This window comes from Metopolophium dirhodum, chromosome 7 (genome assembly GCF_019925205.1).
Source record: "Metopolophium dirhodum isolate CAU chromosome 7, ASM1992520v1, whole genome shotgun sequence".
Taxonomy (NCBI): domain Eukaryota; kingdom Metazoa; phylum Arthropoda; class Insecta; order Hemiptera; family Aphididae; genus Metopolophium; species Metopolophium dirhodum.
Window position 1 is genome coordinate 12,981,055 of NC_083566.1, and position 13,988 is coordinate 12,995,042.

Consider the following 13,988-nt stretch of genomic DNA (forward strand, 5'->3'; position numbering starts at 1 on the left):
AGATCCGTTCGTCATAATAATACAATTTATAAATCCAAAACATTTGAATATTATGTTTCAGTAATTCTATTACAGATTCTGGTCAACTACTGACACCTATCAAATATGTTTAAAGAAATGCCAGCAATCCTGAGTAGAGGTGTGGAGATGAATGCTCAAATATCCTAAAACCCGGTCTCTGTATCCTAAAGTCTGGACTTTTAATTATATCTATTATCTACATAGATTTTTGAAAAATTTTTTTCATCTTACGTGAAAAACATAGAGCAGTTATATACATTAATTTTACTCTAAAAACAAATAAGATTTATATTACCTATGTATACGTTATAAACTATTATGTTTGAGCCGAGAAGGATAATATAATGTTATATAGGTATTATATTATCAATGCCACGTTTAATTATTTTTCACACTTGTATGTTAAATTATTCCTTACAATATAATGATGCATAGGTGGTTTAATGTGTATAGAAGTTAGGTTAGGTGTATAATATGGTATGTAGGTTGTAGTGGTTATACACTTATACTACCTATAGTATTATTTATAGTGTATATACATATAACATATAATATACCTACATATAAAGGTTTGTATCCAGTGAATGAAAATTCACATTTTATTACCTTCCTACATATTAATTGCGTTTAATGATATTATTATAAAGCACGTGGTATACCGGCCACTGACTATCCATCATCTAAGTATACAACTCACACAATGAAACAATATCTGTAGATGTCATAACAATTCACAATATACTTATATAATATTGCCTCTCTTACCGATGTTTTTCTGATTTGTTATTGATGTAGTCGTATTATGAGATACTGTACATAAATACATACATACAACCATCAAATTATACAACTTACTAGTTATATTAATAAAATAATAAATAAAAAATAGTACCTATAAATATAAATATTTGTTTGTAAACAATAACAATTCTAGACTCATTTTGAATCTTCAACTATTAAATGCATTAAATATGTATAGTTTATGCAGCAAACAATCTCTTTAATTTGAGTACATTTTAAAAATCGTAGTACCTATACAAGGTAAAATTTTATCAGATAAAAGTGATACGATATACCGATGCGTTGATATATTTTTAACCTATAATTAAAAAGTATTATCATAGATTTTGAATGAATTATGATAAAACAGCTTTTAATGCCATGTTGCTATTTATTCAGATTTGTTTGTGTTATAGAAATAAACAGTTATTTATTACGTCTCAATGTTAGTGGTGTTGCGTGAAACTAGGGCCTATAGAGGCCCTTTTTAACACATACATTATTAAATTTAAGAAAGAGTTTGATGCTAGAAGCTAATAAAATAGCACGCTACTCAATATTTTTCCTCTACAAAGAAAATTTATGAACCATAAATATGTTTTTTTTTTTTTTTAGTCTTGAAATGTATACAATTTCTGCTTCGACAACTTGGTCATTTGCATTAAATATGTTTTCAAGAAACCATGACAATGTATATATTCTATACCGCCTTAAAAATGGAATAAAAATATGACCTGATTATAATGTACCTAAATATCTAAGAGAATATAAATAATAATGTCAAACATCTTTGAGTTTTGAATAACTGTGTTAATGCATGCAAAATTAATGAAAATAACACATTTTGCGACTATACCTAGGTACAGCACGAATGTTATTTTAGATTTCAGATTTTTTCTTTGTTCTTAAATACCATATCGTTATAATTATATCATATGGGTAAATAAAATACAAGTAATCCGATTTGTTGACATTATAATTTATAGATGTTTGAAAGTGTTCATTATATTATTTTAAAAATAATATAATTACTACTCGTTATGTAAAACAACGATTAAATTTGCTTGTTTACTTGCCTAGTGAATTGAGACCATAGTGCGCTTGATACATATTCTGAGCATTGGTAGCCATCGTCGTGATCGGCACGGAGCTGAGTGACGAGTTCTGATGGTTGTATCCGCTCATGGTAACTGTACCGCCGGTCAGTTGACTGAGTCCTAAGAATGTTCAATATTTTAACTATAAACGGTCTCAATGTTTAGGCACACGAAAGACGAAACAAATATATAATATTCTAATTATATGCATTAAAATATAATAATAATAAATCAATATATTATATTAATATATTTAATTATTATTTATTATGTAGGTATACGGTATCTACTATCTGTACCTCTTAATTACATAAAAAAAGAAGAATTTGTATACAATTTATATTCTAAACTGTAATAAAATTTAACTTTTGAGAAACAAAATAAGACAATTTTTCATAACAGATTTGAATAAAACCATTAATGACTTGTATATTAACTTTTATATATTACTTTGGTATAAGATTATTTTCTGAGGTTACTGACACATTCGATGGGCAATGTACCTCAAGTAGTCAAGTCATCGTCTAGATTAAGGTAACACTTGTTAAATTACTATTTATAATTTATAATATGATTATATAAATCTGGTATTTTAAGTAATAAACGGAGTACATTGGCAGTGCCGGATTAAACATTTGTGGGCCCCTAGACAGCTAAAATTTCGGGGCCCCCATTGCAAATTATTATACCTAGTTATATCTTTAATTTTACTAACTACTCAATAATTAAAATACGCACTTTTAATAATAACCAATTAATTTTAATAAATAAAACAATGTTTATTATATTATTTCACAAAACCTCTTACCTATTAATTATTAAAATTTTTTTTTAAATACAATGACAATTTTTTATTTTATTATTGCAATAATAAAATAAAAACCATGGTATAGCTACAACGAATCTCTAAACCTACTCGCCTCGTGTGCGGTATATTTTAAACCTAGGTATATGTTATTTATCTACATATATTATAGGTATGTAGGAATATATAATAGGTATACCTATATAATAAATTTAACTAATATAACTAGCATAATATACAATATATCATACAACTATACAAGTATAGTAAATACATATACTTTACCCGTGGCCATGCTAGTCACACCCCATCTGGTGTCTGGAGAGCTGAACATTGACGTGGGACACAAACTGTCGGACATAGACCCAAACGGTGGTAGTCCGTGGGACGGCAACAGGGCACCAGGGCTCCTGAACACGTTTGTTGATTTCTTGCGTTTTTTCCATTTTGCTCTTCGGTTTTGGAACCAAACCTATTAATCAAAGTTATAAGTTCTCCGAATCAATTTATTTTAGTTTGAATATTAAATTATTTACATATTTAAATAGGTATATATATTTATAAAATATATTATAAATACGTTTTTGATTAAAACTTGCTTGCTCAGTTGCTTTATGCTTAAATATGGTTTATATGTTTCATCGGTATTATGTATATAATATATATAATGGTAACGATTCGTTTGTATATCTAAGCCACGATACAAAAAAAAACGCAAAAGTTTTATGTCTACACATAGTTGGAACAAAAGAAATGCAATAAAGTGCTTATACTGTCGGTATACTAATTTATTTTGTAAGTAATAAAATGTACAATATCTGGGCTTTCGGGAGTTATAATTTTGTACTATAATTTATCAAATGACGTGAACCCCCTATCCCGTATGTTCGGTACGTGAAAAGTAATAAAAGTAGAGGGGTTGTATCTAATAATCCTGTAATCCCGTTGACCTAGGGATTACTGAATGAAAACCAATTTATTCATGCCTTCTGATGTTCGGCGGAGTTCATTTTTTTTCGCCCCTCCTTGCGATTAGGTGTACGTGTATAACATGAAATATCTTAGCATATAAATTGTTACAATGACATACACATACATATATGACATGGCCGAGTAGAATAAGTGGTTATGATATGAAAATATTCGATATTAATATATAATATATGGCCTTGGTAAAATTGTATGATATCTGCATAATAAACAACGGTACGAAAAACGTTAATAAATTGACTTATTTCGTGAGTGTATTCAGTTCATTTCACTAAACTGAGCATTTTAACTCTACAACTTTATTGTGACGACTGGCGATCAAATTTCAATTTCCTCTCAGCTGCAGGGTAAACACAATTATAACCTAACAAATCTGCACCACAGTTATTATATAGGTAGGCTATATTATGACTAGGTATATATAATATGTATAGTATACATATAATATATACATTGTATACTGCGTATAGCGTATCGCGTATGCAATTAATATCTGCTACAGCCTACAACAATTTACTCTGTTCACTTGTAGTCTATTGTTTATATTTATATCTATCTGCAGATGCACTATTAGTACTCAGTTATAGCACGTGCAGTTACAACTTATCATTATGTGTGCCAATTTTTCCTCTAGCGTTTAGCTCTCCCCTAAAATCATCACTAGTCCCGTTACTTTTAATGCGATTGAACAACTGTAGGTAGTTAAACTGAAGAAAGTTTCCACTGCAATTATTGAAATGCATTTTGAGAATTTTAACTATACAACGTTTATTGTGAAGACTGGCGATCAAATTTCAATTTCCTCTCAGCTGCAGGTTAAACAAAATTAGGTGCATGCACAGACTATAAAATAATATACTACTTTTAAATAAACTATCAAATTAATAAGTAAAAGCTTAATTATCTGTATTACTATAGGTATCCATGCTTAATTATTACATCAATTTTGCGTGACAGAAAAATGCCAAATATAATATATGATAAATGTTTATTATGAGCAAATCCCAAAAGTAGTTTTTGCAGATATAATATATTATTAAGTAGGTAGACAGTGTACAACATTGTACAACAACTGTTACAAATTGCAATATAATATATAGTATATACTATTAGTAGGATGGTCAGATATAACATTTTAAATTATGGGAGTAACTATAAATTTTATATTTAACAAAATTAAAACGTTCATTTATAATAAAATAACATAATATTATCATCCTTTATTCAATAAAAAAGACCTTTTTAGTAATATTAGATAATGATATATATTAATGTAGACATATACTTAACCGCTAGTAATAATGCATGTTTGGCATATAATACTGTTATATAAGTATGAAAATAGTGAATAGAACATATTTAAAAAAAAATCGGAAAGCCGGAATTTTTCCGTATAAAGCGGGAACACCCTATAAATTATAATAGTCTACTAGTAAAATGTAATATATTATTTAATATTATAATACCAAAAAAATTTGTTTAAAAAACGCACAACATGTTTAAAGTGCTTATATTTCTTTATGACATAATATCACAAACTTTTAAAATAATATAATTTTAATAATCAAATGTAATTTGTAAAGAAGTGTATACATACCGATATTCATTTCCTTTAGTTTAATATACAAAATCAGCATATATTGTATATAAATACAAAACTGAAATAGTGCAATGTATACCTACCTACATATTATATTATATTATACATTATACAATTGTTAGCCGTTAGGTAGGTACTATTACTTCAACTACAGAGATTTACCATTCATACAAGATTTATATTCATTAGTGGTGGTGGTAATAATGAGGTCAAAAAGACGGAGGGACTGGTGCTGATGTGTACCTAATGGTATAAGTGCTATGGCATTAGAGACGAGGGACTTTCGGACGTTCAAACCCTATTCTTAACGCTCCCTTAATTGTTTAACCCTTTTGTATAATCTTATTTACTTTTTACACCTCGATCCTCGATGTATTGTATAGATGCAAACGGGGTAAATTTATTTTTTAATTAATAAGGTTAGTTATTAAGTCTTAACTTATAAGAAAAAATAAAACATTTATGACGGGTGGGAGCGAGATTAAATGCATTTTGATAAATTTGAACGCCTTTATTACTATATACTTTTAAGTTTCAATTACACCTATTTAACCTAATAACTATTATTATTTTTTTTTTAAGACCCACAGCATAGATATATTGGCCATTGTGACTTTAGAAGTTTTAGTATTTTACAGCACAAATCCTATAAGATGCCCTAGATAATAATCTCATCTTCACATTTTATAAGAAGTCAATTCACTCTAATTTTTCAACTAACGGAGCTAAACGTGATATGCTGAGCGTAAAATTTGCCATGTCGTACGCGCGTAAGACGGAGACATCATATGCGGGTGCGTCGTCCTTTTAACTGTGTTATAATATTGTTAAACATTATAATTAACAGTGACCACTGCTAATTAAAAAATATGAAAGCCCGGATTCCTGATACAGGGCCAGATACTTAGACACGTGGTATTTGGTAGTTTGGCATTAAACGAAGCGTAGATATAATATATACCGATCTAATATTATATTTATATATATATATATTTAAATAAAGCGCTTTATGCATATAAAACAGTCATCTTTTAGGGCTGGGAGATGTTGGTGAAAAAAAAAAACAAAAAAAATTACACACTTTGACGTATGACTGTGCGCGCACAGCACACTATAATATGCAAGCGTGATGATGTATATTGCGCGGAGACGGCAAATCACGCGCCTTTTGCTTCGCTGCCGAGGCTATAATATATACTATACATTATATACATTGTATATAATATACGATTTAGCGTTCAATTTACTCTAACCCCGCAGTGTAAGCCCAATGGACTCTGAGGGTATAGGGAGGATATATGCACACACACACACACACACACACACACACACCAGTTTACGAATACTGCAGTCGTGTGTTGTGCCTTGTGCGTTTGAAATAGGGTGTGCTCACGCGGTATACATGCGCGAGGGGGTTAGCAGGAGGAGGTATAATAAATCGGTCGGTACCCGTCGACGGTGTGTGTGTCCATTAATCCGCTAATGGTGAAATCATACCGTTTCGTTTCGTGTCAGCGAAGGCCGTAAAACGCACGCACGCAAGCGCGCCGCCACACACACACACACACACACACACACACACACACACACACACACGCACACACGCACACACACACACACACACACACACACACACACACACACACACATACACTCATACGTGTATATAAGCAATAGGAACGAAAGTCCGTCCGGGTCACTCTCTCCCATTCCTTGCTCGTCGACTTGTTGGACTATCGTACGTAAACATTACACACACATCGAAATACGAAATTCATAAACCAATAAACTCCCCGCAGTCCACCACCGCCGACCGCCGGACTTCAATCACTGCCGCCGCCTTGTCGACACCCGTCTTTTCACGGCTCGTAAAATCCGTTTGCTCGCGCAAACCCCTAGCTGTATACATATTATTCGTGGCCGCCGCCGGGGGTGACAAATGGAATCTCAAAGCTTTTTTTTTATTGACTTTTCTTTCTCTCGTTTTGTTTTATTTTTACGTGCGCTGCCATATATTTGTACGTCGCGTTTAGTCACGTGTGTGTGTATATGATATGATGTTACGATGATATATAGGTAATATATATTAGTAATAAACAAAAAACAAAAAAGTCCGTTATTACCGGCTGTAAAATGTTCGTCTTTAGTTCAAAAACTTTACCACGCGAATTCTAATGGTGTGGTGTGGTAAGATGTAAACATAAACACATACGTCATACATAAACATATGTATATACAGGTACATTATATTGACACACATAGACACAGTAGTGCGTGTAGTAGCCGTAATATGTACGAAAATAGTACACGTGTCACGTTTGTTAAATGTGCTTCGGTATTAATGTATTATTATCCCATATAGATATAGGTAGGTACATTCTTCGTTTAACTTACGCGCAGTTCAGCAGTATTCATTTTTATGTTTTTACATTTCAATCGGTGTCAATTTTCAAGCGTTTTATTTATGTTTTCTTTTAACGCAGTCTTCTGAAATCTGCAGCATCACAGTTATTATATAGGCTATATTGTGACTATAGGACATAGGTATAAGGACATAGGGTGGGCAATTAATATTTACTACAATAATGCACTCCGTCACTTGTCGTCTATTATTTATATTTATATATATCGACAGATGCACTATTGGGATTCAATTATAGCACGTTCAGTTACAACTTATCATTAATTGCCGATTTCTCCACTAGCGTCTAACTCTCCCCTAAAATCATCACTAGTCTCGCCGTTACTTTTAATGCAATCGAACAACTTTAGTTATACTGAAGAAAGTTTCCACTGCAGTTATTGAAATTAGTTTTGAGTATTTTGACTCTACGTTTATTGCGAAGCCTGACGATCAAATTTCTATTTCCTATCAGCTGTAGGGCAAACAAAATTAGATACATGCACAGACTATACTACTTTTAAATAAATTATCTGTATTAATATAGGTATCCGTGTTTACTTATTTCATCAATTACTGTGGTGACAGAAAAATATATGCTAAATGTTGACTATAGGCAAATCCCAAATTTTTTTTAGTTTTCACAGATGTAATATATTATTAAGTAGGTATAGACAGTGTGTAACAACTAGCTACAAATTACAATACAATATAATATCTTATATACTATTACTTATTAGTAAAATGTAGTAGATTTTAATAATTAATATTATAATACCATTAACATTTAAGGGGTTCTAATAGTATATCAAAATAAAACAATCAATTAGATTATAATTTACTCAGTTCGACATTAAGGTTGGTTCTGATAGAAAATTGGATCTATAGTTGGTACTTTTTTGTTTCTTGAATGCAAACAATAACCTGTCATTGACATTATAATATTGGAGAAAATAAAAAAAAGGTGGGTAAGTGGATGTCGCTTTGCTGTACAGTAGGTTACAAGTGGGTCACTGTAATGGATGGTGTTAAATTTGAATTCAATGATATAATATCATTGTATAAGAAAAACAATTCTGAGCGAAAACGGCCAGTCAGCCTATGATATTATCAAGTATATTTGATGATATTATTGTGAAGAAAGTAATTTATATATGACCTATTTACGGGGAGCCTTGTTTTAAATTTTCAATCCTTAGCCATAAAAGTTAAACATTTTATACATTTTTAACTACAAAATAATTAATAAATTATAAATTTGATAAATGTTGTCAACATTTGAACTTTAAAAAATTGTGCCTATGTATTTTTAATATTTTTCAACTGCTATTAGAATGATATACCAGGAGCCTTATATTAAATTTTCACGCTTTTTTACCCAACAAATAAAATTTTATTGATAGTTATAGAAAAAAAAACTAAAAAAATTGAAAACTGACAATGTCCGTAAACAGCTCAAAAAGAGTCAAAAAATGTTCAAAATTTTATGGTGTATAGAAAATGCTAATATAAACATTCAGTGAAATTTTCAAGTATCTACAGTCATTCGTTTTTTAATTACAATAAAATAAGAAAATTGTTACATGAGAAATCGAGTGAATATCAAATGTTGTAAAAATATAAATTTCAGACGCTCATGAAAATTTAATTTAAGTTTCTTGTAGATATTTTTTTTTTTTGATAAAGGTAGACAAACTTATGGATAATCTTGTATTACATTTTAGATTCTGAGCGAAGCGATGAATGTATTGATTTTACAATGATGTGTGTTTTTTTTTTATTTTTTATTTTTGTGTCTGTCATCACCTTTTAGGACAGTAAAAGTGCTTGGATTTTCTTCAATAGTAACTTTTCTGATAGGAAAGTGAATCTAGTTGGTACTTTGGGGGGTCAAAAATAAAAATTTCCCAGTAGTTTTCATAAGCAACGTGAAAAACAAAATAAAAATTAAGGAAAAACGGGAATTTTTACGCAAAATCTGTTTTTGAGAAAATAGATTTTGGTTTTTGGTGTAACTCTAAAACAAATGACCGTAGGGACATGAAATTTTGACTGAATGTTTATATTAGCATTTTCAATACACCATAAAATTTACAAAATATTTTGACTCTTTTTGAGCTGTTTACGGACATTGTCAGTTTTCAATTTTTTTAGTTTTTTTTTCTATAAATATCAATAAAATTTTATCTGTTGAGTAAAAAAGCTTGAAAATTTAATGGAAGGCTCCTAGGTTAATGTTTCAAAGGCAGATGAAAAAAATTAAAAATCTTTAGTCACAGTTTTTATTTATAAAACTAAAAAAATTGAAAACTGACATGTCCGTAAAATGTCAGTAAATATGTCAGTTAAAATTTCATATCCCTACGGTCATTTGTTTTAGAGTTACACCAAAAACCAAAATCGATTTTCTCGAAAACAAAATTTGCGTAAAAATTCCCGTTTTTCCTTAATTTTTCTTTTGTTTTTCGCGTCGCTTTTGAAAACTACTGGGAATTTTTTACTTTTGATCCCCTAAAGTACCAACTAGATTCACTTTCCTATCAGAAAAGTTACTGTCGAAGAAAGTCCAAGCATTTTTACTGTCCTAAAAAGTGATGACAGACACAAAAATAAAAAAAAAAATAAAAAAAAAACACACATTATTGTAAAATCAATACATTCATCACTTCACTCAGAATCTAAAACAATTACAAAAAAATGGCAATATTAACGCAAAACCAGTTTTTTTACAAAATTGATTTTAACATTTTGTTGTACGTAGTTCTAAAATAAATAACCATTGAGACTTAAAATTATGATTTTTCAGACAATTTAAAATATTTTTATGGTAATTTATAGTAATTATAGTGTTATTATTATAGTAATTTTTAAGAAATTGGATATCAAACGTAAAATAACGATTAAACAATTTTAGCAATTTAGTTATAATTCAAAAATAATATGCGTATAAACGGCTAGATAAAAATATTATATGTATACTCATTTTCTTATTTCAAAAATTATTTAAAATCCTGAACATTTGGAGATTATTTTTTAGTTTAAAATTTGTAAAAATTTTATTTTTAATACCATAAGCTTGAAAATGTAATTTAAGATATTTTGTTGTAATTTTATAAAAAAAAGTAAAAGAGGAAAAGTTTCAATAAAGAAATTTTGAACATTTCATTTTCTATACTATATAGCTATTAAATAAATTATAATTTTGTATAGGTATAATTAAAATTTCCAAGTACCTATAACTACTAATTAGACTTATACATTTCAATCAGTTTTGAAGTTTATAGACATTTAAAACTTTCTAATTTTTTTAATTTTTTTCTGAAGTTCTCTGCCAACAGTGCGACGTTGTTTTGCATTGAGAATTAAAACTAGTTGCAAATGTGATTATCGTGCAACTAGTTTGCTGATGGTATATATATTTTATTCGCACTCAAGTGCGATTAAATTTTCACCAGTTTTATGGAAATTTGCGACAAAAATCACTACACTTCTTAATGATTTTTTAAAAATTTTTTTCATGAATAATTAATATAAAATTTGTATGAATTTGTAAAAAAGTTATTCTATAGAATCAATTCTACAACCCTACCCCCAAAAATTGTTTGTATGTGTATTTTGTAAGGAGTTTGTATGAAATTTACTTTGACCACTTGCAAAATTATTGGAACATTTCTTCCAACCTAAAAACGATTTTTTAGACATTAACATATTTATTTCTCAGTCAATAAGCTTAAAAATGTATTACAAAGTTCATCGTAAGTTATTGTTGCAATAATTTATAATTATCAAAAATACATGGACACAATTTGTAAGTGTTGAAACATTTTATAAATTTTTAATTACAAAATCATTTTTAAATTTTAAATTTGATAAATTTAATCAAAATTTAAACTTTAGATGCTCATAAAAAAAAATTGTGCATATATATTTTTTAATATTTTTATCTGCTATTGTAAAAATATATCAGGAGCCTGGCATTCAATTTTCACGCTTTTTTACCCAACAAATAAAATGTTATTGATATTTATAGGAAAAAAACAAAAAAATATTGAAAACTGACAATGTTCACAAGCAGCTCAAAAAAAGTCAAAATATTTTTAAAATTGTATGGTCTATATCAAATAAAAATATTAACATTCAGTAAAATTTTCATGTATCTACAGTTATTCGTTATTGAATAACAATAAAATAACAAAACCGCTACATGAGAAATCGAGTAAATATCCAATACTGTGAAAATATGAACTTCAAACGCTCATAAAATTTTATTTGACTTTCTTATAGACATTTAATTTTTTGATAAAGGTAGATAATCTTATAAGGAATCTTGTATTACATTTTAAAATCTTAGATTTCAAAAGAAAAATTTTTATGAATTCTCAAATCAAAATAATTTGCTAATTTTCGTGATTTTTCCGTATTTAGTCAAGATTTGAACTTTAAATGCTTATAAAAAAAAACTATGACTAAGGATTTTAATATTTTTCAAATGTCATTGTATCAATATAGTAGGAGCCTTGTATAAGATTTTCAAACTTTTTACCCAACAAATAAAGTTTTATTAACTTCCTTAGAAAAAAAGACTAATACAATTGGAAACTGAAAATTTTCCTAATTAGTTCAAAACTAATCAAAATATTTTTTAAATGTTATCGTGTATAGAAAATGCTAATATAAATGACCAGTGAAAATTTCATGTGTATACGTTAATTTGTTTTAGAGTTACACCAAAAACCAAAATCGATTTTGTGGAAAACTGATTTTGCGTAAAAATTCCCGTTTTTCCTTAATTTTTATGTTGTTTTTCCCGGCGCTTTTGAAAACTATTTGAAATTTTAACCTCCCCAATGCATCAACGATATTCACTTTCCCTTCGAACAAGATACTGAAGTTGAAAATCCAATCATTATTTCGACTACTTATCGTGTAAACAGACACAAAAATAAAAATAAAAAAAACACACATCATTGTAAAATCAATACATTCATCGTTCCACTCAGAATCTAAAATTGGAAAAATTACATTTTTACTCAATATTAGTCTTAAAAAAAATAGATTTTCTTTCCTTTTGAAATTTAAAAAGCAATAACTGATATTATACATTTACATAGATACATGATATTTTCAACAAATATAATATATATTATGTTATTATTTATATTTATTTAATTAGTACTTCAAAATATTTAGGCTCTCTGTAAGCTATGCATATATTGTATGTATTTTCTTTAATCATGTTGATAAAATGCTCATAAATTGCTAAAACTTTTGTCTAAAAATATAAAAATACCAAGTTTTTGAATTTTAAACTATACATGTTGACGAACTTAGATATTTAAATAAAAATAATTTTAATTATTTTTTTCTAATTTAAACATATTAATCGTAGAAAGTAGACTTGAAACTTTTTTCCATTAAGGACCTATACCTATATTATTATTTTTTATTCACATAGAAATATTAGAACTAGATTCAAGATTTTTGTATTATACCACGAACCTATAAATCCTATTCACTCCATTCTACTATACTAGTCCCATCGAATTAAGAAAATACTTATAATAGTATAATACTGTATAAATACAATACAACATAAACAGTGTATCTTTATATAAATAGTCGTCAATGACGAAAAAAAACCTAACCTATTTTAGAATCATACCTACAGGCTACAGCTACAGTTTCTCAATACTCAAATTTAAATATTTTTGCTATATAGTTTAATATTTCATATTTGTAATAAAAATTTTCAAATATTAAATATTACGACGGGTAGCTATAGACTACAGTTATTGTTAAGTTAATAGGTACATTTTTTGCTAACTAAAAATTACTATTATGTATACTCATAGGAATAAATTGTGTCAGAAAATTATACTAGTAGGAAAATATTTGTATTTTATATATTTATACATATAAAATGTTATATTTGCTTACAATGTCACATAGGTAGTTATTTACCACATATAAACGTGGTGGGTATAATGATTAGCTATTGTAATATACAACTTGGATATATAGTGGGGTGCACAACACTATAAAAATCTAACCAAAGGGACAAGAAACAAATGTGTATTTTTTTCTTAAAGATTTTTTTTTCGGTAATCCAAACGAAATGCTTTAGTTTTTCCTCTGTTCCGTGGTCTTGCACACGTAACACCATAATACAACGTACACAACTGGGATTTGCCGACCAATAGATTTATAGCCGGGTTTCTGTTCTTTCTGTACAAATTGACCACAAGTCCACAACAATAACAAAAAAGTCCAAAATTGAACCTTCTCCCCATGCCA

General features: G+C 28.5%; 1 protein-coding gene across 1 annotated transcript in view; it reads right to left on the reverse strand.

Annotated features, from left to right (window-relative positions):
• LOC132949017 (homeobox protein orthopedia) overlaps window positions 1-13,988 on the reverse strand; it is a 47,696-nt gene that overhangs the window by 1,901 nt on the left and 31,807 nt on the right. The window contains exons 3-4 of the mRNA XM_061019763.1: window positions 2,989-3,175; window positions 1,878-2,018 (exon numbers count right to left, since the gene is read on the reverse strand). Of these exons, the coding sequence (XP_060875746.1) occupies window positions 1,878-2,018; window positions 2,989-3,175 (328 nt within the window). The remainder of the gene's footprint in view (window positions 1-1,877; window positions 2,019-2,988; window positions 3,176-13,988) is intronic.